Source organism: Numida meleagris, chromosome 10 (assembly GCF_002078875.1).
Source record: "Numida meleagris isolate 19003 breed g44 Domestic line chromosome 10, NumMel1.0, whole genome shotgun sequence".
Classification (NCBI taxonomy): domain Eukaryota; kingdom Metazoa; phylum Chordata; class Aves; order Galliformes; family Numididae; genus Numida; species Numida meleagris.
This window is the reverse complement of record NC_034418.1, coordinates 16,077,975-16,105,131: the sequence shown is the minus strand read 5'-3', so window position 1 is coordinate 16,105,131 and position 27,157 is coordinate 16,077,975. Positions and strand designations below refer to the sequence as shown.

General features: G+C 38.5%; 1 protein-coding gene and 1 long non-coding RNA gene across 9 annotated transcripts in view; one reads left to right on the top strand and one right to left on the bottom strand.

The window, feature by feature from the left end:
- Window positions 1-10,949, top strand: part of LOC110404367 — a 35,292-nt gene extending 24,343 nt beyond the window's left edge. For all 3 annotated transcript variants that reach the window (XR_002442186.1, XR_002442187.1, XR_002442185.1), the window contains 2 exons: window positions 6,931-6,986; window positions 8,556-10,949. This is a non-coding gene — a long non-coding RNA (uncharacterized LOC110404367). The remainder of the gene's footprint in view (window positions 1-6,930; window positions 6,987-8,555) is intronic.
- Window positions 1-27,157, bottom strand: part of CDH13 (cadherin 13) — a 449,261-nt gene that overhangs the window by 18,162 nt on the left and 403,942 nt on the right. For 5 of the 6 annotated variants that reach the window (XM_021408556.1, XM_021408559.1, XM_021408558.1 and 2 more), the window contains 3 exons: window positions 13,575-13,717; window positions 2,190-2,423; window positions 1,022-1,237 (listed from right to left, as the gene is read on the bottom strand). In XM_021408556.1, the coding sequence (XP_021264231.1) occupies window positions 1,022-1,237; window positions 2,190-2,423; window positions 13,575-13,717 (593 nt within the window). Of the gene's footprint in view, window positions 1-1,004; window positions 1,238-2,189; window positions 2,424-13,574; window positions 13,718-27,157 lie in introns of those variants that run through there. The other variant, XM_021408557.1, reaches the window with a different exon arrangement.

Genomic DNA, 27,157 nt, shown 5'->3' with positions numbered 1-27,157 from the left:
GCACAATAACCTTCATGCTAACCTTTTGGGATAAAAGTAATATACTATAGGAAAAAAAACCTGAGAAGATATGTAATCAAGCATGCAGAAAGCCTCAGATGTGTAAACTGTCTTGGGCTCTATCTCTGTCTAATGGGAGACTGTACTTCATCAAGAATAGAAGAGCTTTCACCATGGCTTGGGAGTTAATTCACCATACAGTGCATTTTACTAACATTATGTGATGCTGATAGTCCTTGAATAATAGATTTTCTACCATAGCTGTAGGATACAGCAATTCCTTTTCAACAGTTAAGGAACTCAAAATTATAGTACATCAAAAACTTGGAGAAAACTGTTACAAAGCAAGACAGGGACACATCTAGGCTGGGTGTTAGAATTCTATAGTTTCAATTCCTACTCTTCAGTCATTTTGGGATTTCTAACCCCTAATTCAGATTCGGAATTTCATAAGACTTTCAGAAAGCGTTCTCTAAAGCAGCAGAAGCTTCCTTTATGCATCAGTTCTCTCTCCCTCAACACAGACTCACTATTCTGGTTATCAGTTTGAGTGTCTCTAAGCCCAGAATCTTGAATAAGTTCCTTATGTTCCAATTGCTTGCGCACTTTACGGACAGATTGAAGCAGACGGTACTCATTTTCATGGTGACCCAGCACAGTTATTGTTACAAGAACACCTTTTAATCTCTGGTTTCTGCTTTTGAATTGAATTCAAGTGGGGAGAGATGAAAGGAAGCATCTCAGAAATCTGTTACTACAGCTGGTACTTCTTAGTTTATCATATGCTAGCTTTAATTCTCTTTGATTCTTCTTAGAATTATTGCTTCTATTTCTTAATTTGATAACTCTGCATTTGTTGCTATTTTTTGACTGTGAAAAATCCCTCCCCTCCTACTTCTGTATAGCATCTTTCTCAGGGAAAAATGAAGTTAACTTCTCTCTTGGCAAGGTTTCTTATAGTGCAAAAACGAGCAGATAAACAACATTCCATTGCTTACACTTACTTAAGGAAAATACTTACAAAATAAACTGAAGAGTGAAAGAAGGATAAGAGTCATGCTGATATGAAGGGCATCACTTGCACTGCAGTCCATTCTGGATTTCTTGCAGGAACACACTTGTAATTTCAGTTCTGTGTTGTTAGTCAGAGGTGGTTTTCCAGAGTCTGTCACTGAGATTGGGATGTTGTAATTGGCCTTTTTCAGGTTTTGAAGCAGGACGACCTGGGCATGAGTATCTGCAAAGGATAAGGAGGTGAGAAATAGCCAAACAGTGGTCATTTGGACAGGAAGAAGCATTCGTAAACGGTATCAGACATGCCACAGTTACTCATGGAAATTAAGAGGAAACTGAGAGTACTCTAAGGAAAGATTAGAGAATTGAATTGCGTGGGAAGTAAGAATAGGCAGTTACAGAAACTCTTTCAGGGGTTTAGAACTAATTGCAAACATATTCCAAACGCCATCAAAAGAAAGACTTTCAAGATTCCCTTTTGTTTAATATTTGGTCCGCAAATTATTGGCAGAGTTTACTGTGGAAGCAAATATACTAATGAAATTCTAAAGCGTGCCGTGCCCAAAGCAACACAAGAGGGAAGAACTTACTTATCTATTTGCCAAAGGAAAAAGCCCTTCTTGCAAGGAAGCACAGGTGAAGCTGTTTAACTGCTTCCCCAGCTTGACTGAGAAGGCAGTGAAGGCAAGTAATGCACCTTCAGATCCACAGATCTGCCCAGGTGAGTGTGCTCTGTTAGGAGCTTTAAAAGAGTATTGGCTTGATGACTGTAGAATGGGAAAATAGCAAAGGAAATGACTCCTCCACACTGTCCATGATATCCTTGAGGCTGGCACGGATGTCACACCCATCTTTTAGTTCCTTTTAAGCAGAATATGAAATGAACTGCTAAAAGATCAGGGAGCAGCCTCGCTGAAAGGGACCTGGGGGTCCTGGTGGACAACAGGCTTAACATGAGTAAGTAGTGTGCCACTGCAACAATAGAGGCAAAGTGGATCCTCAGCTGCATCTGTAGAGGCTACACTGGACAGCAGTAGCCATGGACTAATCCATCCTGCAGGATTTCCATGCATTACTGCTGTTGAATCCATGTTAACAGACAGCCTCAGGGTGAGTATGGGGGGATGCAGAGGCAGGAGGAATAAATGCATGAAAAATAAAAGTAATGGACTTACTGTTAAGCTTGGTGATTCTCCACAACTTTTCTGGGCCAGACTGCTTATTCAGTTCAAATTTAAATGGATCTGTGTTGGGATGGAGGTCTTTGTCTGATGCTCCTAGTACTACTACTCTGAGATCTTTAGCATCATCACAGACTTTTGCCAGTGTTGGGTAAAGGGATGGGACATTGTCATTGACGTCCTCCAAGGTGATGTGTAAAGTTCCTGTACCTGTAGCAGGAGGGTTACCTATATGAAGAACAAACAAGCATTTGTTAAATCATCCTTCCATAAACTTTTATCTTATTTGTACCTGCATGGACGCCAAGGAAAATCATTTTTATACATCTTTCATCTGTTACATGAGAATTATTGCTTTTAAAATTGAAGAGTTACTGTTGTAAATTGTTGCTGTATTTTCAAAATGCAGTCTATCTATCTGTTTCTCCACAGTATGGACAGTTATTCTGAGAAGAGTATTTTGAAGTCAAAATGAGATTAGGACTTGAATAGATATCTGGAACAATCTGTTCATAAATGCATACTGAGAGAATCATAGTGGGAAATACTCCCTGCGTAGACAGTGTGGTATTAAAAGAACCAAGGATGAGACAAACAGGAGGAAAAATGACAGCAGAGTGCAGTCACTTTGTATAGTGGGACTCATAAGTAGAACAGGAGCAGATCGTTCCTCAGTAACCCTCACCTAGGCTCCCATTTTGTTACGTTAGCAGAAGTGAAACCTATCAGCATGCAGCTCTAGCACACGCCATCTTTTATTTACCCTGAGCCACTCGGTGTTAGTGGTGGTTTCAAGCTTTCTCAGATTAGCCTGCCATGTCTCAGCCTTGACCTGTAGGAGCCAGCTTCAGAGGTGAGGCTGTTGTTTATTCACCACGATACACTACAAGCATTCGTGCTGAAGCTGCGACTGGCAAACCAGCTGTGGCACCGGCAGTGTTTGCAAAGGGGACAGCTGCCCACTGGGAGCCGGACTGATGCTAGCACCTCATTTCAGGGAGGTCAGAAGATCTGACAAGTAGTAATAACTTTCAGTCACTACAGATATGTGCCACAGCTGAGCCAGTAACCTACTGCTTTCACTCTAAAGCTCAATATCTTATTACAGATCCCCTTACAGATCGTTTTGACAGGTCTCAATTTTTTCTACATGCACATTCCTCCTGCATTGTTTATCATATCTAATAATTTCCCAGTTGAAATGCTGCGCCTACTGAAGGGTCATCTTGTGTTGCTCACTTTACTGGCTTAGAACACACCATCTGTGATCTCTGCACTTCCCACAGCTGTAAACCCTCAGCAGGTAGAAAGAACTGAAGAGGTTGTAGTTAACCTGTAAAGCACCAGTGCACTGTGTCATGGTAGTTTGACGTTTAGCACTTTTGCATGATCACTGTGCCTATAGCAGCCCAATGAAGTACAGAATTACTCTTGCACTGAGAGTGCATCGTAAAGGAGAAGTAAATAAATACCTTGTGGTCTGGATCTGATAAACTACTAACTGTAACAGAATGCAATTAGTCCTTTCCATAACAGATGATACTAATGGTGACACTTCATCTGTTTCATGCACACATAAATGCATACCAAAGGCAGAATTTTCATAGTGCTTTAGCTTTCCCCTTCACTCATCTCTCACTTTGTCATCAGAAGGGTTAGGGTTGAGTTCTTTTTAATGAAAAAGAAATTATTTTTCACTTTTTATTGGACTAATTGAATTTGCAGAAAGGCTCCAATACATTTTTTGTTCTTGATATATTATTAAGTGAAGTCATACAGCAGAATGGATGAAAAGACATTCGAGTATTTGAAATATGATCATAAAAGCCAGCCTTTCATGCACTTAATTAAACTGCTGTCTTTAATTTTGAATGCATTATTTCCACACTGGACTGATAATGTCGTATGCAGTACCCTTCTTATCTGTCTCTGAAGTCAGTAATATTAAAATCTGCCTTTTGAAATTAAGAAGCCAACAGCATTATGAATGTACTGTTATTTAGTCAAATGCAGATATGACTGCATTTCCTCTGCCACGTTAATGTTTCCCTATCTTCATATGGCTCATGGGCCAGTCAACTATTCTGCACAAATGGGGAGGAAGGAAATTGCTTCTGTCCATTTCAATGACTTATTCGCTGGCTGTTTTATTTCTAATGATTTAAACAAAATCTTTTGGTGAATTATGAAGACTTCCAAAAGAAAAATAAGCAAATGTCAAGGTCATAAGCTGACGCTTGTTAACACGCATGTCATAAAAAATGCAACAAAAAAATGAGTCAAGGAAATATGGTCACGGTATATCCACTGGGAATATATGACTTTTATAAATGTGACAGTATTATGCTTTTGAAATAAGAAGCACTCAAAAATCCCATGATCTCTAGACAGCTCTAGTTTTGAAATGAAAGATTTCTTTAGCGTATTTTAATCCTGAAATAGAACTAATTCTTACTGTAAAACTTTGCAGCTGAAAGGAGAATTAATGCGTAAACCAAGACATAAAGGGCTCAGTCCAATAACCCTTGGGAACATCTTTTCAGAAGAGCTCAGTTCCCATTTTGTCTCTGAACTGGTCATTCCTGATGAAACCGAGTACTTGGAACTTTAAGGTACTTAAGAGTCATTTGGAACAGAGAAAATTTCTGACTCCTGCTTCGCATTCCACAAGTGGCATAGCTGTGGATATACTATGGCATACGTATGAATGAAATGTCATCACATATTACTCATTACTCACATGTAAAAGCTGCTAAAACAGATTGAAGGATGGCTAATTTCACACTGAAAAAAAATCACAGCTTGCTACTGAATCCTGATTTTAATAACCTAGATCCTTAATGAGTAATCTTGAGTCGGTGATGCAAGTAAGAGCTTCCAAGTTTGTTAAGGTCGGTGGGACTAAAAATTTGATTGGCAACACTAAAAATGTACAGATTCATCTTAGATCATGATGCAATTGGCAATCTATGATTCACTTATCTGAATTGCATCAGGACTGTTAATGTCTCCATCTCCTAGAATTAGACCACATAAAAATCTTCTGATAGCAGTTAGGCAACAGCTAGTGCTGTTGTAATATGCAACAAGGAAAAATTAGACTAACAAAAGTAGTTCTATTTCAGGAGTTAGAGACAGCATAGGATACGATGGGATCTATTGTCTGTGACCTACAATCTGTAATGTAAAAGACTGTTATGAGAAGATGTAGATGTTAAACTGGATTTTAGTGCCATCAGCATAAATGACCATATTGCTACCTTTATTTTTTAAAAAGTATCAAATGTTATAAAAACAGATACTTTGTATAATACTATGTACTTGTATTTTAATGAAAAGCTGCACAGTATCATATTAGAATGATTAGTATTATGTCTTAAATTATAAGCACTCTGAAGAAAAACCTGGCCAAGAAATTTGAAATCTGAAATTCAGTTCTGCTCCAGAAAGTTCCCACAGGAACAGTGATGGCATACAGACATCTAACTACTCAAATGAGACTGCAAATCAGGTAGTCTGATTCTTAAAAGATACCAATTATGGACAGTGATGACCATGGATTAAGATGACATTTCTCTTAAGCATCAAGACTTGCATAAAATGGCATGTCTAACAAGCAATTGTGGTTGAATGGCTGATGATGCATTTAATCTGAACATAACGTTTTTATGGACATAAAGAGCCATTTCATGTTCCCCTTTTTAGTGTCCAAACAGAAACATGATGTTGTGTACAGATTTCTAATACAGCTGAGCTATGCTTCATGACATTAAACCAATTCAGGCTGATTTGGAACTGAATTAAGAAATTCCCTATCAGTGTACCTTTAAATACCAACTATCTTCACGTATTTGAAGTGAGAGCAGAAATACAGAGTTGGCTAACACCACACAAGAGGTGAGACTTTCTTACTGTGCTAGACATATCTGAAACCAACTACTACTAAAAGAGAAAGTCAAGGACTTCATTTTTGGGGCTATGCAATGGAAAATTCAGGAAGCGACTAGGGGTTGCCTGCAGAGCATCCTGTTTTATGGAACTGTGTAGACACCTGCATTTCTATCACATCTTCCTACAGTTAGTATCATAAAAGATTCCACACTGCATTACTAAGTCCACAGTCATGTTTAAGTGTCTCTCCACACCTTGTGGAGACATACCTATGGAAGCATTCAGATAGTCAGCGAAGATGCTAATAACTCTGTAGCATCAAATCACTGATGTGAAAGTTGGCTTTATGTGAAGTTAACTGAAGATGGTGACTTTCCTTGGATCACTTTGATTTCATACAGTTATTTCACTTGATGCTAAGGAGGCCTCAGGGAATATACCACTGGCTGCCCCAGCACCTGGACCGTGTCAGTCTGCTAGAGCTGGGCATGCAGTGGATAAATGTGGTCATTCATCTACACTAAGTTGCCAATATGTACTCCCAGAAACTAGTGAGAAATATTGCTCTAAATTGGCGGAATATTTTCAAGATGGAGAGTGTTGTTCAGAAAGAGGAAAAAAATCATGAAGACATCGTCCTTTCCTCACAGCTTTCCAATTTTCAAATGCCAAGAACAGACTATATTACCCTCACTGCATTTTACAAAGATTCAAAACATATTTAGAATTTAGAGAATGAACATTTTTGCACATTTGAGATTACAGTGAGTTTAGATTATCCTTGAAAGTGAAAAATGGATATTCCTTAAATGGTAATTCCTTACATGTATTTTTCCCATTGCAGGGGAGTTGGACCAGAAGGCCTTTAAGGGTCCCTTCAAACTCAAATGATTCTACGAGGTATCCAAGTAAAAGTTACTTCAATTGCTACTTAAAATGATATTCTTTAGGCAACAAGCCCCTGAAATCAAAGAATGAAACAAGTGTTTTCCATCCTGCCTTGAGCTGAGTTCTGTTCTTTTAAAATCCCTCTTTGAAAAGTCTGATATATATATATATATATTTTATTATTTGTAGATTTAAAGGATTTTATTAGCTAAAAGAATTGGGAATAATATTTTTTCAGCTAACTGGAATTCATTTTATTTATGAAGACCTTTCTAGTTTAACTCTTTTTCTGTTTTGACACCAAACTTGACTTGATCTAAACTAGAACAAGTTGCACAAGGAAGAGGGAAGTATTATCAAACACGAAAGAATACATTTCCACATGCAATGTGAAAATTAGCTTTGACTAAATTAGATGAAAGTCAATTTACTTGTAAACAGTATGATTTGTTTAGTGGCACAGCTAAGGAACACAGGATTGGTAATTAACTAACAAGAAAAACCCTAGACACAAATCTGAAAGCATTAAGATATGGGACTACATGTATTCACTTAAGTTTAGAAAGTTTACTCAATGGCATCAAAAGTTAAACATGTGAAATATTTTGTATTTAAAACACTCATGTTTTGTATCTCAGTAGTTGCCACAAAGGGATATTTATGTGTAAATGCCTTTGCAGTACAATTTATAAACATTTTGGAAAAAAAATGAATTTAATTTCAGTTATTATACTTAAAAAAAAAGATTAAATTTCCAAAGAAAATTCAACCAATTTAAAGAACCCATCAGCTACACAGATTTAAGCCACAGTACTGCTAGAAGCTAGAACAGCTTTTAGAAGGAATGGAGCATGAACTGTCACTTTTCACATGCTCCTTATGAATGGTAAAAAGACTTCTGCGTTCAATTCCTCTTATTAAATTAAGCTCCCAGCACCATCAAATTAATACATGTTATCTATGTCCTTCTATGCCATGATGCAAAAATTACAAGGCCATTTAATTCCTCGAGCAAGCAGTTTGTCCTCTGCCAGATGTGTAGGGTATCCACTGCCATATAGATTTCTTCTCAGGCTGACAGAATGGAAATTCATTTGCTCTCGATTTTACTGGAATATTTATGGTTTACCATTTAGCAGCGGTTTTTAATCCACTTGCGCTGTCATTTATGGAACCCACAAAGCTCCATTCCAACTTTTTTTTTCCTGCTGAGACTTTTTTGTGGGCTAACAGTTGCACAGATACAGAATGGGAAGGTGGAATGAAGTGTTTGATCAATTATAGTAAGAACAATTTTTCTTCATATTTGAGCAGGAAAAAAGCCTTTCAGAATGTGAGCTCCAATTTCTGGCACAATTATATTTCCTCTGCCCCGTCATGAATAAAGCCCTCTCACTTTAAACTTTTGTAAACCACATTTGAATGATAATCACATGAAGGTCAATTTGAACATTTGCAATGATATCTACAGAATTTCCTTCACTTTACTCCTATGTAACTAACTGTAAAATGTCGGACTGCCTAAGATCTCCACTTGGATGTGGATTTTTTTTTTTTTTTAACCAATTTCTCTATTTTCAGCTTCACATTTGCCTAAAGGAGAAGATGTTTCCTTCTACTTAATAGAGCAAGATAGGAGGAGAACAAAGAATGAAAGGAGTATTCAACAAATTCCCAAAGTGTTTGGACAGCGCTCTGCAGCCGGGCCGTGCAGGATGCAGTTAGGCTGTGTTACCGGCTCTCTCCTTAAGCAATTATACTTCAAATATAAGCTGTGAGAAATAATGCTTCATGCTTTCCATTGATACTGCCATGAAAATCTGAAATTTCAGAGTCTCCTCCCTCCTGTTTCTTCTCTACCTCCATACGCTGTCCTTCTAACCAGACAGTGTGTGTGGATGAGGTGATTTGGCAGCAGGTACTCTCACTGCAGGCGTAAATCCCATCCGTATTCCATTATGTTTTGTGTTCCAGCTGAACTCCATTAACGGTTCGAGAAAAGTAAATGGAACCAACAGAGTGGGAAAACATCGGGATTTGGGTGTGCTGCTCAGAGTCTGACATATTTGAAATCTGGCCTTACAAATGCTACGTACTGACATTTTCTATGAAAGAGGTCCCAGATTTCCCATGAAGTTGAAATTCCCTGCGTTAAAAACACGCACTGGCACATTGGTATTTTTTTCAGGACGTATAAAATAGTTTCTAAAAGTTGCAGTGCTTCATTCACTCCCTCAGATAATATATGCAGATCCTATTTTTGAGTAATTACATTTCAAAAGAGCACAGCTCTTTCAGCATATCAAATTGCTACTGACATATGCCATCCGTCTTAAATACTGTTTTCAGCATTCTAATTTCTTTTTCTAATCATGAGTCCGTGATGACAAATTAAAACAATATTTTGCGTGCAATTCATATTTTACTGAAATTTAAAATGGCAAGAAAAGGCTAAGTATTCAGTTTATTTTCTCTTCTCAATTAATACAGCAATTAAGATAAGGAGTATAAAACTGGCTTAATTGGGTTGCTATGGCAACTAATTGCCTGATTTCTTCAAAAATAGCATGTTTTAGGTGGAATCAATCTGTGGTAATTTAATTATGTACATCATGAAGCAAGAAGACAGGTTAGGTACATGTAAGGAAAAATCCTGTTTGCAAATGGTGACACATCTCTTTGTCACTCAGTTATTTTCTAACTCTTGTCTGTTTCTGTTCATTACACATGGTACAGAATGACAATTTTTCCTGTTCATGATCAGGAGTATCAAGAACAGCACAATGGATGCTTGAGAGTATTTCAGCTGGTCCTTGGAAACAAGGAAAAAAGTGAAAATTAGATCCTGACTCTCCTCTTCCTGATTTTCCTTTCAGTGTGCATCAGGGAAATTGACACAGTGCAGCTCAGCTACCTAATTCATACATACACAAATGGCCACAGCATGAAGCAAAATCCTGGCTCTAGCCAGTGCAACTTGGGAATGCTGATGTCACAAGGAGAGCAAAACACTTTTGGAAAAGAGAAAGGTGGTTTTCACTCATGGACTATTGCTGTAAGAAATGGTGCTCACTGTGATGAAAGCTGTATCGGTTAAAACTGTGAACTTTTAACTGAATCTCTTTAACGTATGGAACAGGTAACACATTTTTAGTGACATTTACCCTCTTCTACGTTTAATGTAGCGTAAGTACTTTTATTCCCAATTTTTGTCCCAGTAGATCCCTGGTGATGAGAGTAGCAGGGGGAGAAGCTGGCTTACTGGTGGTGCACCAGAGTCTGGGTCTCAGTGCTGCCTGGCTTTGTGCGGGCTGTGCCCTGCCAGGATGTCATGGGAAAACTGAAGTTGCTATCAGTACTTAGCAGAGTCAGCAAGACTGCAAGGCTGGTTTTCTGTATATCAAGCAAACAAAAGTAACCAAAGTTTTTCTTCTAAAGAGCTAGAGCAAGTTATATAATTGGAACGTTAACTGGGGTATTCTGCCTCTCTGCAGTAATAGTGTTCATTAGCTTAAGACTATTTGGTATATATTACTATTCCTTCCTCTTAAAGAAAAGGGAGAAACAATTTAGCTTTTTAAAATGTTACATATTTTCCAGATATTTTTAAATTTTAAACATGTTGTCCTCTTTTTTTTTTTTTTTCCTAAATTGTGACTCAAACTCTAAGAATATAGGTGAAAAAGGACAATTCCAGGAGAGTTTTTAGCATGACAGCCTTTATGAGAAACACATATGGGCATTATGCTTTATGAGAGTCATCTCTAATGCTCCAGAATATAATCGGATTTGTACAACATAGTTACACAGCAAATCACCTGGAAGGTCTGATCCAAGCAGGTATCTCAAACTCACGTGATTTATTGCCTATGTATGTGTGGTTTATCCATATACTTCTAATAATTGTACTTTATGCTTATGAAATCACATTGTTTTGAGTGATCAGAATGGTGAATAAAGGAAATAAAGTGGTCACCATTGTTGGCATTTTTGTTAATTGAGTGAAACCTCTGACAAGGTTGAATGAAACCAAGTTTGCGTAAACCTGACTTTGTCCTGTTATGAGCTCATTCTCAGATTAAACACAGTTCATGGCACTTCAATGTGTTAACTCTGCTTCATGATATTTCCTACCATTATTTAATTTCTTCTTTAATAGACCAGAGACTCTATGTCCACACAAGTCTTTAATAAAGAGTTTTCAAATTCTAAAGACACTACCTTGACCTTTACTGAAATCAAAAGTACAGAGCAAATTAGGATATTCATTCCAAAAAGTTCTTCTTACCGTGAAATTTCCCCCAACAAAAGGTCAAATTTTATTATCTACAAAATTAATACTGTGTCCATCAAATGTGCTCTTATGCATTGCTTAGATTATGTTTGGGAATGTACAGGAGCTGTTTAGAGCAGATGTAGTATAGTACATACTTAGCTACATTTCTCTACAGTTAATTGGATGATTGTATCAAGTTTGAAAAGAATATAATAAATAACTATATTATTTTCTGAACTGGAATGACTCCATTTTCTAATAATTCTCTGATGATTACTGTCCTACACATAAAGAAAGCTTTTGTGATTTACTGAAAAAACAATACAGATGTGATGGATTTACACAAAGAACTACCAACCATGAAGCTCCTGGTTTCACTTGTGGCAGAAATCCCAAACATTTTGCAAAAAAACGCCCCTACACTTTTCCCCTGCACTGAAGTGTAATAACCAGCAGGCAGTGCCTGATGAATGCAGTAACAGGTTCTGCACTGATATCAGCGGAAGGGGAAGAAAAAACTGTCACTGTGAGTATTGCCTAAAGCTGTCTCCACTCTTCAGCTCAAATAGGATACCAGTGTATGGTCATTTTAAAAACAGGCAGGAATGGAATATAATGGGATAACAAAATCTCTTTTGTAGTTAATGTATTATATATGCTATGAATACTAGCAGAAGATAATTTGTCCTCTTAGTGTTGGACTAAGGTCCTTTTGCAAGGACTAATGTCCAAATTTTTATTTCATTTTAGAATCTTGCCGTATTCTAAATACCATTACAAATCAGCACACAGCTCACAGACACACAGCACAGTAAACATCATGTTTGAATGACCATTATTGGCACCTTAGCATGCCAGTACTAAATGCACACATGTGGTTTCTAATTACTTCATTAAAGAAGTCAATAATTTTGGAGTAGATTAGCTCCCATGCTAACAGGACTACCAAATTAGAAATAAACACAACAGCTGCTAGAATTAGATGCTGACTCAGTATGTCAGCTGAACAGGATTCCTTTGTGTCCAATCTGTGTTACCATGTCCTCTCTTGCTCTGCTGTTTAGTGCACCTTTCAGACACCTTTTCCTCCTCTTGTTTTTCCAGCATGGAAAAAGTTCTGGGAATTAAGAGGGTTCACTGAGCAGTAAGGCTCCTGCTTTAGAATAGCTGAGTAATATAAGCATCGACCCAAAAGGAAGGAAAATCCATCCTCATTCAGACTGCTTCCCACAGTAGGAAGCATTCAGCATTTTACAGCTGTGTTCCACCTCTTCTCTTTGAGGGTATCTGACTCCACCTTTAAAACATGTGTGACTCTGTTCTTTTGATAATCCCTCAGTGACACTATCCTGGTACCTTACTGTCATCCTGAGGTGATATTTCCTGCTGTACAACATTTTAAGATGCATTTAAAATTTCTTTATTCAATAGCAAGTTAAAAACAGAAATAAGTTCAGTGCTACATTTTGCTATGGAAATTTCCCTGGATAAATACGTTTATGAATGATAAGGAAATCATCACATCAGCAGAATTTTTATCTTTTATATTTAAGGAGATACTTTTTTTTTTTTTTTCTTCCCTGTCAGGCCCTGCAAATGTTCCCTGAGTCATGTGGTTACAAAAACACAGAATTACTCTCCTAAAAAGGACATTTTGCAATTCATCACCAGGACTAAACCAGCTGCAGCTGTGAAAAAAACTTTAGCATATTAGCTGTTATATTATGGACAAATCTGTTATTTATTTTGTGCCGTCAGCTCTGGAGATTTGCAGAAATGTTCAGGATTTTCTCTTTTCTTTATGCTACAAAAGACGCTTACTGAATTTTCACTAGATAGTTTAATTTTGATTATATTTGACAGAAGGAACTTTAATCCTCATAATATTTAAAAACTACTGCGTTTTAACAAGGGTTTTTACTTACGTTTTTATTGCCACTGTCACTGCATTGAATAGAATAGAATCCAGCATATCAGGGACAAGTTGTTATTGGAATTTAGGTGCCTTAGGCTTACTAACTGCTCAAGTATTATGAAGAAATTAACTCTGATAAAGACGATTTATTACTTTCCGAGAATATTCACGTAATATTTGCATCTCTTATTGAGATCTCAGCACAGGAATAAATATTTGAGATGTAACCTTAAATCAACGCTGTTCTGAGTTTGACGTTTTTTCTTTGTTACTGGAATGATCTCTTGCACCTTCACTTGGCCAGCTAAGTGCTTAATCGTGCGCATGTGTACTTTTTTGAAGAGGAGCTTTCAAATAAAAAAACAATCAATTATGCATTTAATGAGTACGATCCATAAAAGTTACTCACCACTGTCTATTGCCAAAAAGAGAGCCGTGTATACGTTATTCTGAACGTGAGGAGATTCCCGATCCAGGACAGCAGTGGTGGCAACGGTACCATTGGTAGGATTAATCTCTAGCCAGCTTGCTGGATCCTTGTAAACTGAATACCTAAATAAAAAGAAAATAATAATAATCAATTTGTATATTTAGAAATAAAACAGTTACGTTATTACAAAAGAATATGTCTTTTCAATCATAGGCTTGTGTGGGGTGGATCTCTTAAGACTTAAAAAAAAATACAACTTAAACTTGGTGCCTTCCTTTTGAGATGGAGCATTATCGTTAGGTTTGTTTGACAAAGAAACACAGAGAGATTTGAGCCAATATCTTTGGATAGAGCAGCCCCAGAGCTTCACAGAGAAATCAATATCTGAAACATTATATAGGACCTGCTTCCTACTAACAGTCTTTGGAGTGTTATACAGCTGAAGTATCTGAACACTTTCAGCGGACCTCTGCAATAGCAGTGGTATTTACGGACCTCATAAATCCTCTCGTGTTCTTTTTCTAGACTCAAAATTCTGCTTGGACTAGGATTTATTTATTTTTATTGCTTTTCCAAGTATTTTTCATTTTTTTCTTGCAATTAATTATTTAGGATGGGTCTGGAGATGCAATAAACTGTGAGGTATAATATCAAAAAGAGACTTTTGATTCCTTAGGTCTAACGCGGGAGCTGGTTGTATGCAGATGCCCAGTTTGCATGCATTTGTTCTGCAGTTTTTGATCCACGGTTTTCTGCTTCTACTAATTTGATACAGATGTTCAGAGTCTTGGAACAATTCAACCACATGCGTGTTCACAAAATAAGGATTTGGAAATGCTGTCTATCAAAATTCCGTAGAACATAATTTACTACCATCCCTTCTTTGTATTAATCAGCACAAATATTTAGACCCTGATGCTGGAGATATTTAAAGAGGTTGTGGACTTTCTGCACTAAGAACTTCCCAGTTTAACTGAAGCAATAAACATACGAATGTTCATTATTAGGGCCTGATTTTACACTCAGTTAAATATATTAAGCAACATAATAATACAGAGCTAAATTAACCGGCAGCAATTCCCATTCCAACGAAATTTCAAATATTTTAAACAAAAACTCAGATAATATAATCAATAGTTAGTATAGTAACCTGTTTATCTTTTCTGTAGTGAATGCGATAAGTCATGAATGGCCATAAAAACTTCTGTAGACATTTTAAATTATAAACAATTGACATGAAACCTGTTACTGTTTAACGAACTTGTCAAGCCAGTGCCTTGTATGGGTGCTCATGTGAAAGGTGTTCTGTGTGATAAAGGTGCAGCTGCCTCTGGAGCCCCAGTTCTTGTCTCAGGCCTATAAAACATCTGCTTTGTCACCGTCCAAAAGTTATTTTAATGAAATGAAGAATGGCTCCTCTCCCATCCCTCATCCCAGCAACTACTCAAAATAGGAAATAATCCCATAGGAAGACGGCCTTAAGCAAAGACAATAATTTGGGGGCATGGACACCATAATATTCAGCAAGAAGAAAACTGGTCGCTTAAAAACGTTCAAGTTCTGGGCAAACTGGATTCCTCATTCATGAGCTGGGCAACACAGGTACAATATTTATGCCTGAGAAAACAGGACAGAAGCATCTTTTCCCAGGCCACGTATCAGGTATCCATTATAATTGGGTTAGATGAAAGCAGAGAAATACTTGAATTTTGCTTTAGAACACACAGAGCTCCAGAATCCTTATGGATTTGCCATGTGGCCCACAGGACCATTTAAATAAACTGATCTACAGGTTGACTTTATACTCCAAAGATCAATACTATACTCTCATTTCAAAAGAACGAGGTGCTAATAGACACTGGCTATGTGAATGCTGTTCTTTACCAAGACTCTGAAAACACATGGCCTGCTTATGTTCCAACAGAAGTCACTGAGTTTCAAACCATTGGCTTCCTTCCTCAGGAGCAGAAACTATCCCTTAGGCAATACATGGAGAAGAAGCAAAGCCAAACACTAAGTGAGACATTCCATCAACACAACATATCCTTCCACTTAACCATTTAAACACTGATCAATACCCGAGCTTTATCTCCTGTAAAAACAAGTTGCTAGAATGGTAGCAATGCAGACCCTTATTTCATTTCATTTCTTTTTTTTTTAATTGTTGTTTTTGTAACTTTGCAACAAAGATATGCACAAACATATGAAAGCAGGGCAACCTAAACAATTCACACTCCATTGTAAAACTGCAAATTCTCAATTAACCCTGAAACAATTTAAGAAGATTCAACACTTTTAAAGTAATGAGAATTTAAAATGGATTGTGTTATCTTCCCTGATTGCTCTACAAAGCACTGATGGCTGTGCAAATAAAAAACTGAATTGTATAACCTGTGATTTGGCACAGGATATTGTAAAAGCAGTACTTTGTCTTTCCCACATTTTTTACTTATTGTAAGTATACTGCAGTACAGCTAAGATAATTGTTCTTTTTTTTTTTTTTTTTTGAGGACTCTGCTAGCAAAAGGTTTAGAATAAACTCATTAAGAAAAGCGCTATAAAAAATAGACATATAGGATACAGAGCTTCAGATTTTATGTTTGACTCTAGTGGGACCTGCTGATTATGTGACAGTCTTGAAAATAAGACCATTTTTAGGTGGTTAAACATGAACCTATGTGCCTGCTTGCACCCACTCCGTTTTGAAAGTCATAAGCATGTTGATATACCTGTATGGATGTACACAAGCCTATGTTCTCTATAATGCCAATTACTGCTTATTTTAGACATATTCTACATTGCACTAGTGAAATTTAGTGCTGCTTTGTGGAGTTTCTTTGTTTTCTTCTGTTTAATTTAAACCATGTCAACAGGTTACAGTCTCTGAAGTTTATATGAACACCTGAGCATGGGCGAGTGGGTGTAGCCTGTTTTGGTTGTTATCCGCTTGCACAAGGTTCATGCCCTGGCATTATCTGTAAGGCATGTATTGCAAAAGAAGCAGAAGAAACAATTCCCTGGAAATCATCTGCTGGGAAGTATATACGTTAGCTATAGAATTATGAACAGATGCAGAGAGGCTATAGATGCAGAAGGGAATACAAATCAATCTACGCCCTTTGACTGTTTGATGCAGAGCTACAATAAAATAGCAAATATATGGAAATAATTTTAAATGTATAAATGTCATCTTTCCCTTCTTGTAATGCAGGTAAATAATTCAGAGGATGCCTCCTGGAGTGGCTAGCAGATATGCTTCGTGGCTGCGGCTGGCAGCTTGATTAGCACAGAAGACTGTTACACAGAATAGAGGTAATAATATGGTCATGGAAGTCTTATCAGAACCACAACACTGCACTAGCCACAAAAACAGCTTTACAGCCAACAGTCAAATAGCCCAGGGGGTCAAAGGAGAGCAGCCAGGCGTGTAGGCACAGAGTCAGATGCTGCTCTTGGCAAGGACTACCAGAGCTTGGTAGTTGCCACAGTTTTCCCATGTGGAGTCAAGGGGTCATGGCTCTTATGCTATAATGGAAAGAGAAGGAAGACAAAATTAGGCATTTTGAACATACTGAGTATCACCACAACAGGAAAGAGTGGTGCCAAATCTGAACTGAATGGCCCATCTGTGCCAGCTTGCTTTGCGGCTTGACAGGAGTTAAGGTGAGCAAGCTGGACAGGCTGGGGAGGGTGGCAGTTCTTCAGCCTTGTACATCTGGACACTGCTCAATTCACCTTGTACAGAGACTGTATGACCAACAGGATGCAGCAGAAGTGGTTCAGTGGTACTGGCCCAATGAAGTATCTGACTTTGCAGCTAGACTCTGATCTGCAGGCGACAGGCAGCAAGGTGACACAACAGCTAACTAGTGAGCAAGGCATATGACATCATGTGGAAAGAGTTTTGAAGGGAGTGTGAATTCACCTCACCCTCTTCCACTGCTCAGGGACTAGCTGGACATCAGTCAGGGGGTGGTGAACAATTGCTTCTGCATCACTTGTTACATACACTAATATACATGAATATATAACTATTACACTTTTTTCTATCTTAGTAAATAGTTTTATCTCAATCCACAAATTCTACTTTTTTTTTTTTCCTAATTCTCTTCTCCTATCCCAGTGGGAAGGGAGTGAGAGGACGACTGTGTGGTGTTCAGCCACCTGCCAGGTTAAACCACAACACCAAGTCACAGTTTTAAAATGGTAAGGATGTATTTCTGCCTTGAGAAGCTTTTAAAAGGATAAAGTTACTAAATGATTGCTAAAGGACTGAGAACATAAGGCAATGATGGACATCAAAAGTACTGAGATAGGCAGAATGGAAAAGAATAATTTGAATAGCTTTCTTTACATGCAGAAAAATAATTACTGTCATTTTCAAGTTGTACAGTTGCTTAACTCCTTTTTTTAACCAAGTTTAAAATAGAGAGAAAACCAGATGATTCAAAATTCATTCTCTCTTCTGTGTGCATGTGTCAGTGTGAGCATGTGTGTGCTTACTGGTCCTGGGTGAAACTGAAAGTGTCAAAATATTGATAGCAACCATCTTCATAGCATTTCAATCTGTTCAGTCTGATTGGAAGGAGTCAGTATCAGAAATGTAACAAAGCTTATTCATACATTCATATTCACAGCTTTTATGGATTCTGGCCCTACTGACATAAGGAAAATACATCAGGGTTGAATATACCCAACATTCCCCCTAAGAAGTATAAACACACATTTCTGTTTTGAATGGAAGGCATTCACATTACTCACACTTCTCAATCCGTAGCGTTTCACCTACAATTAGATGGCATATTGAAGTTACCCTATCTGTCCTGCTCCTGCTGGGACTATAGCATATAATGGCAATCTGAAATTTTTCCATGAGCTCTTCGTGATCTACTCAAGTGAAATGATTAGTGGGGCAGGTAACTTCATGTTTTCTGTGCTTAAGAGCTCAGCATGAGACCTTCCTGTTGCCTCCGAATGAAAAATTCTCTTAACACAGATATTATATAATCTTTAAATCAAGCCAACGCAAATCTCATCTCATGATATCAATTCCACCTGAAAAATCAAGACTATCTTCCCACCTTATAACATCTTTTCCACTGTGCTACCGTCACCTTTTGCCTGCACTAATTACGGCAGCAAAAGACACAGCATGCCCTAACAGTAGAGAGGAGGCATTACTGGGCACAACTGAATTCATCACATCAACAAAAACTCTGGCAATTAAATCGATCACCAGTAGGACTTATTTACCTTATCACATTAGCTTGAAGAAGACTGCTAGTAAGCATTTATGCAGAAAATCAATTATTCAACAGGCTTTTCATGCCTCCTTTCAATGTCACTTCGACACATGCCTTCTCATTTGGATATCAAAAGGTCCTGTAACCTCTGAAATGTTAAGAAATGGATGAGGACACATTTCTTTCCTTGTAACACTTGAGAAGTTCTACAGTTCCTACTGAGATCCATATGATACGTCCTTCTATGTGAGCTAAACTCAGAGGCGAGTAGTGTGCTCCTCAATTTGTAAATGCCTGTGTCTGAGCCTGCATGTGAGCATCACACAGGTTAGCATCTCTTACAACAGTCAGCAATGGTCTGCAGTCCAACGAAGAGCCAATGCCAACCATACAGCCTCAGTGCATCTGGCACCGGTCTGTCCCAACAACTCTGTGCCTTGGTTTCCAACTCCTTTTCAATGAGTGCATGCAGCTAGCATGGCAGTACTGTCAGAACTATATCATTACTGCTTTGGGCACAAGATCACAAGAATTTCGGTGTAACTCTGCTGTTGCTTAGGGTGCTCTGTTATGCAGGCGTATCTGAGTAATAATTCAAAGGCAAGTTTTTTTCATAATTTATTAGCAATTCAAATAAAACTGCCTGAAATAACAAAAGCATGTCAGCAGGTAAATGGCTATGTGCTAGGAGAGATAGGGGCAAAAATTAATCAGTACTGTTTTCTGTACATAGACAAACTGCATTGCTGTTGGCAAAGAGATAAGCAATGCTACCCTGGCACTTTCTAATTCCCATATTCCATGTTGCTGTCATCACAACAGTTCTGCATCTGAGTTGTGGGTCTTGTGCTTCCCAAGGGAATGCAATGGGCATATCAATCTATTTACAGACATAATGATATATTAATATATGATACATTATATTAGATACCAATATGTCTATATGACATATTAATAGCTCCATGTGCTATTTGCAGTATGTCTATGGTTTTCCACAGGACACTTGGCTACTAGACCTTTCAGGTATACGTATGAGGAATCAGAATAATGGCTGGGCGGTGTATGGGAACTGGTAATGTTAACTACTAATGACAGCTGATGGAGATCCCTGTTGAATAACGGCCATTGGTTTATCATCCAATGAATAAGACACCCGTAAGTTGATGCAGCAACACCTGCAGCCTTACAGAGTCAGCCAGGTCAATTAGTTCTTTAACTGTAGTGTTTTCCTTTTCGCCCACGTAATATGAATGAACAGGTGAAAAAATCCTGCACTAGGCTCAGTACTATCAATGACAGACCATGACTAGCACTAGCTTAAAGCTAGCACAGATGTCAGTCCACTGTACTGGGGACATGATCTTAAATGACTAAAAAGCAGTTGTGGGATTTCATATACTGGGGAAAACAGAAACGTAAGTATTTCATCACAGAATGTTACTGAGGCAAAATCTAAGCATTTAGTCATCTCAAAACAGGTCGGGATATACATGTTATAACAGGAACAAGTGCTGGTATCCCATTAAAGATCTTCTTCAGATCTTTTTCCCAGCCAATTGCAGAAATGTACGTGTTGGTTCCTGATCCTCATAGCTTTCAGAAAGTCTCTTCTGTGTGTCTAATTTTGTGATTCCAGAGGAGCATCACTTACAGTTTTTAAGACCCATTTTGCATCCTAAACCTACCTGCCTTTGGCCAAAATCTTGACATATGCATATCCCCTGTAAACATCCTCTATTAAGACAGAACTAAGAAATGCCCAACGATCTCCATAAGATGATGCTATTAAAAACTCAAAGTTAAAAAAAAAAACAAACCTAAACTGTTATGTTTGTAGTTTCCATTCCCTGTATTTGATTTGTACACTGCAAATGGTGAACTAAGCATAGTTAACCATCTTTTCCCATTAAATATACGGTCATACAAAATGTGTGGCTTCAAATTTAGGTTGAAATGCTGTTACTTGAAGTACGGGCATATGCTAAATGAGCAGTAGGCTGTGAAATATCTCCTGCAGTGCTCTCCTGCAGAAATTCAGGCATACTCAAATTACTTCAGGTAGACTACTTTAAATTAAAAATGTTAGAATACGAGGAGCAAATTTAACTGAAATATTCTATTATTAATAAGAATAAATACATCATTAACAAAAAACCAAAACCTGTAGTAAATCACATTTTCTGGCAACATTGTTGTGAAAGGCATTAGGTCAGATGCATTTTTAAACTTACTGCTGATAGAGGATTTATGCAATAGCCATTTTTCAGCTTCATGGAACAGATTTATGCGCTTGCAGGCTGTCTGTATTTTTACAGGCTGGAAATGTCATCTTAGAGTACAATTTTAAAAAATAAAGTCCCCATCAATGTTGTGCCACAAGTCACTCCATGCATTTTTGGTCACAAAATTCATGTTTCTCTGTGATAAACTGGACGTATCCCAGGGTGAATTCATTAGCTGCGCACTGGCGCATAGCTCAGCTCTCAGGCTGGACAGTGCAGTAGTAATTCACTGCAGCAGCCCTTTCCCAGGTGATCTCACAGTGTCTCTTGAGTTTCTAGGAGGTTCAGTCCAAGCATACACATGCATATACTTTATTCAAACCCTCTCTGAATAGGCACATACTTCTCTGGCTAAAATGCCAACCTGGCACGTGAAATAAAGCAAAAATCCCCTCCCAAGTACAAGCATATCTGCTAGGATGTAGAGTGGACAGGATACAGACACTACAAAATGCAGCACTGCTGCACAGGACTGATATATATTGCTTCTAAGGCTTAAGGTTTATACACATTCATGGTTTTGGCCAGAAACTTGTTAATATCAGCTTTCTGTTGATTCAGTCTCAAGAAAGAAACATTTCATCTTGTCCTAAAGGACACTGTGGTACCACAGGGCCGAGCACAGCACTGGAGAAGCTCAGCAATTTGTCCTACAGCTCCATGCAGTGCAGACACAGAATGTTCTCTACAACAAGCTTCTGTCTGAGCTGTCTCTCAAACTCCCTTTCAGTTTATAAATAATATACAGCAAAAACCGGTCTGCCCCGTGCTCGGGAGGATGACTTCTCTCTGCTACACACTTCCCCCTGCTATCTGTCTGAACCACGTTAATAAGCACCACAAAATTCTGCTGGGAGTGTAAAAACAATTTCTCAAATATTTCAACTATTCGGTGTTTTTTTTTTTCCCCCAGATCTTTAGGATTGAAAATGGACCTTTTTTTGTTACAAACTATCTAAAAAGGCAGACAAAACAAAGTGGAAACCTTAAACACTACTTGGTCTATCGCAACATGCCAGTCCTATTCTGACTATTTCCAGTTTTAAAAAGTAAAATTCCAATTTTAGATTTTATATACATGCATATTCCCTTTAGAAATAATAAAACATAACACACAGAGGCGTATTTTCTACTTGCAACAAAATCTCGGTAGAAATGATTTTCCTTAAAAACAACACAAAACTAAACCCAAGAAAGCAAAACAAAACCACAGGAAATTGCTTACTTCAGTCCTTTCTGAGGTTAATTGGGCTGCAACATAAATATTGTTTTCTACGGGTGGGAGGGGATTATTTGCTGAGATATCTCTGTTTGTGCAATTTTCTCTTGGCTTCACTCAGAGCCACGTACAGACCCCGTGGAGGGAATTAAGGAGCGTACCTCACACAGAAATGTTTTTTGTCTCATTGAAATAAGAACGAAGTATTGCCAATACAGACAAATTGCAGCATATGGGATTTAGCACAGAAGGTCAAATGAGACAGCTTCAGCTGCTCATCCCTACTGCTAAAGACAGATCAATATATACCCAATATTGTCTCCTGCTACTCACTGAATCAGAGGGAGCACAGTGGAAATTAGAATAGGTCCATTCTGCAAGACACTTAAAAGGCAACGAGCTGCTTTGCTCAGGCAGCCATCACGCACTCTCCAGGCTGGGCTCTGATCTTATAAATTTTAGCACTGGGAGCAGTTCTTGTGCCCAAAGGGAAGAGTTTGTAGGGCTGCAGCCACACTACAGACAGTAATGTCTTCGACTTTCATCTACGGGGCTCTTTTAAAATTATGCACCCCACCTCACCATCAGAGCAAAAATATTCATCATTTCAACTTTATTTTGCATGTCACATAGTGATTTAGCAGGTTGGCTTTCATCGCAATTATCCATCTACAACGATATGATCAAAACAGAATGAAAAATTAGATGAAATTCAGTTTCGAGTCCCCTGCCGCTGAGAAATATCAGATCAGAAAATGGTTGACTAATTAGTTATTTGTGTGGAGAAGGAATAGGCACAGAACCCTCGGTAAACGTCAAGAAAGTAACTGGAGTGTTACTGCAAATAGAATAATAATAATAATAATAACCACCAGAATCTACAGCAATTAATCAAATGCGAATACTAAAATTGTAATAATGAGGTAGTTAAATAAACCATTATGAAAAGGAAAAGCATTTTGGTTGTTTTCATTGTACAGTCTTCCAAATGGTTCTCTGTACCAAGAAGTAATTTTCAGCTTTTCTTTCCTTCAGGGCGAAAAAAATCCTAGAAGCTGAGGTGTAACAACAACAACAAACAGACCAAGCACATTTATGTATTTTTTAATCAGAAGTGATTAGGGCTATGGTTAAATGAACCCAGAGGCTATAACTATCTGAATTATTCCTAAAGCTAGGGAATAACACGCCGTATCTGGGACTAACACACCTAGTATAATCAGGTTGTTACTGTTAGAATAATTGTCGACACATGCAAATCAGTAAGTTTTTTCATTGTAGCAATTGTGCCTCAGAAGCTAATCAAAGTGAGATGAGCCGGAGGTTCTTTTATGAAGTATCTAGAGGAGGTTTTGGCAGTAAAACTCTATCAAGTTTCTGTACATGCCAATTCTTTGCAACCGTGCTTCCAGCATAAGCAGCTTCTCCCACTGCAAATCTCTTTGCTGCTTTCTCTTTCAAGCTGGGGTCTGGGTAGCTGTCAAACATAGAAAAAAATTATAACAGTCCAGCAGATTTACTAGAGAAATGCTGCTGTTGAACACAGCCATGAAGCAGCACGTTTCTACAGATTCAGCAGGAGATATTTTGCTAAGGGACAAACAGAAGAGGTGAGAATTGGCTCACCGCTGTGAAGCATTAGTCTCTCTGGATCAATGCAACTGCTGTTGCACTGTGGATCCTACAGCCAGGAACCAGGCTGGCTCCAGCAGCGGATTACTTTGACCAGCTGCCCTAAAACCTCACTTCTGCCCTGGCAAGATCTTCCCAGAGTCGTGAAGCACTCCCTCCTGAAGGCAGGGGAGCAATGAGCCTGGGTGGCAGCAAAGGTTTGCAATCACAGGATGCAAAAAGCTGTTTGCAAGATCCACTCCTGCCCCATTAACATCTATTAACTTTGGGACTGTCTCATAAGGAAGGAAGGGAATTAATGTTTCTGCAAATTAATTTCCAAAAGGAAAGCGTAACGAATTAATGAATATGCTGAATAATCATTTTAGCACAGTTTATGTCCTGTGCCAATCTTAGGCCTTCACAGCATCGATGCCATTCACAGCAGATGTTGGTGTATCAGGCTTCTCTGTGTGCTATGTCATACATTCCTTTCACATTCACTTGCCTCTTTTGTTGTCCTCTTGTTCCCTTTTTCTCACCACAACGTTGCAAAGAATTACTCTCTAGTATAAATTTAGAAGAGACTGGGACTAGGCTATTCCAGAGATGGGGAATAACTCCTTGTCACTTCAAAAATAGTTGGAAATTCAGTTTGTAATGCTCACAGGTCATTTTCCCTTTTCCCAGAGAAGCAAGCCTAGGATGGCTTCCTTTGATATTAAGCATGAACAACTTCCCATTAATTACAGCTGCTCACTGGGAAGTGAAGAATCACAGACTCATAGAATGTTTACAAATGACACTAGTGGAATGAACAGTGCCTAAATCTGAACATCGTCAGGACACAGACACGTGGGATCACTGGGTCTATGGCTTCTGGCAGTCCTCAAGGCATTCAGAATTGTTATCTGTGTGACTTTCCTCTTATCCTTTACTACATGTGGTCATTTTTACCTCTTCAGTGCTGGAGGAAGTGCTGGGAAAGAGTGCCAAAACCATGAATTTCATATGAATTAAAAATGAAACACTCCTTTGATTTGTGTGGGGGATCCTACAAGGGAATTTGCAAGAGAAAAATATGTGAGAAGTTTTTATCAATTTTTATCGTGCTGGCTGATAAAGAAAATAACCACCTCTAGCAGAAGACTAAATTATGATCATTAAAGTGCTAGGATGATGCTTGGAACTTCTCCTAGGAAAGAATTTGCCCAGTATTTATGAATTATAGATTTTTTTTTTTAATTAAAACCTGGGAAAAATAAAGGGAAAAAAAAAAAGAAAAAAATAATAGAAGTCAGGAAAGTCAAGTAGTAGGTTTTAGCCAAAAAAAATGCAATTCCAAATAAAGAAAGATTACTGAATCTTATAAATTGTTTCTGAGTCGAAAAAGACTGTAAGCTCTGCTGAATGAACAGCTGCTTAAAAGTCAAAGAAACCTTGAAAATGCAGTAGCTCTACGAAATCTATTCCACTACAAAAAATCTGGATCACAGCCAGAAAAAGCAAAAAAATTAACAAGACCTTTTCTCAGAAAATAAGTGCAGACTAACAACCTGCAACCTTGGAATCAGCAGAAAACATTAGTTAAAGTTGTGAAAGGGATGCCTCGAAGGAAATGTCTGCCTAGTCTGTCAAGTCAAGGTCAGCAGAGATAAAGTGAAAGCTTCCGAGCAAGGAAGCACAAGAAATGGAGTCTATCTGGAGCTGATCTCTCAACCAGAGGTGTGAAATGCTGCTATGAAGAACGCATAACTGCAGAAAAGAACAGACCCAGCAATTAGCATTTACAGAAGAGCGATCATCAATCAATCATGTGGCAATTTGGTAACTCCAAGAAGAATTTCATTATAAAGGCCAAATTCTTCCAACAGAGTAACCTGAAGCTGAGTCCTAATTTCATGAGATTTCTCTTCAAGGAAAATATAATTAGGGATCCCTTGGCTGTATCAAGCATTGAATCCAAAATGCCTACAAAAGAGCATTTACTGTGATGAACGAGCACGAGCATTTTCACTAGATTTTTTTAGCTTAGCAACAAAGGATGGAGAAAAAAGACACTAGGGTAAGAAAGAACAAAATTTAACATACAATAAATTGACCGTGCAATAAGTAACAACTTGGAAAGAAAATCTGTGAAGAAGCTGATACTGCGAGAAAAGTAATCAAAATCATTTCCTGTGCTGACAGAGCTGGGCATTCCTGAGTTGGCTGAGCTTGCACAGGACTCATTTCTAAGATTCAGCTGTTTCTAAGGCAAGTTCTGTAATGCAGGAGATGATAGGAGAGCAATAATGTTCTGCTGACTTAGAAAAGCCTCCACGTGGCTCTGAGTTTCTTGGTAGGCTGTGGCTGGGAGCCTGGAAGGAACACAGCCCTGTTACTACTTGTTTACTCCCCCCACCCCATCCACTGTGCAGCTCTGTACCCCTAGCTCTGCTCAAGCTGAATGCACGTAACAGCTAATATGAAACACGCGGCTGGCACGGGTTCCCTCTGCAGAAATTCATTTTGGTGAGATGCGATTCAGTTGCTAATCCTGAGTGTGTTTTGAAGGATTTGACAGACGCAGTCTGAATGGCAGAGATCCACACCAGAATCCAGAGTTCCCCCAAGTCACAGGAAAACATGGATCCTGGGAGCTGGGCTGAACCCCATCCAGGCAAAAGAGCTGGCTTGAATCTTGTTTTCTCTCACAACAGAGCACAGCCTGAGTCATTATTTATAGCTTTTGCTGTATGTGGAACTGATTCCCAGAAGTGTCTTTCATGTTTCCAGTTCACAATAATAACTGAATTAATAACTGACATCTCTAGGAGAGTGCTTGTTCAACAGGGAGAGCCGTGCAAACCATGGCACCCTCTGCCTCTCCTGCCGTCCTCCAGAGCCCCATGTGCCATTGCAGCTGCAGGCTCCCGTCAGCCCCCACGCACCCCGTTACACATTCTTTAATTTACACATCTCCCATTTTGCTTGTGTTTCTGTACCTGTGGGCTGGGAGTCTGGAGGAACAGCTTTACCTGGGAGGTCAGATTGTTTCGTTAACCCATCTCCTTGCCCTTGCCACACCGATGCCAGCTCTAAAGACCAAAACATCAACACATCTCTCCCCTGCAGCCATCAGATCCCTGCAGTGGGGAGCTCAGCAGAAGCTACAGCAGTGTGCTGGAGATTCGAGTTCCTGCTGGTGCACAGCGCTGGGAGTAG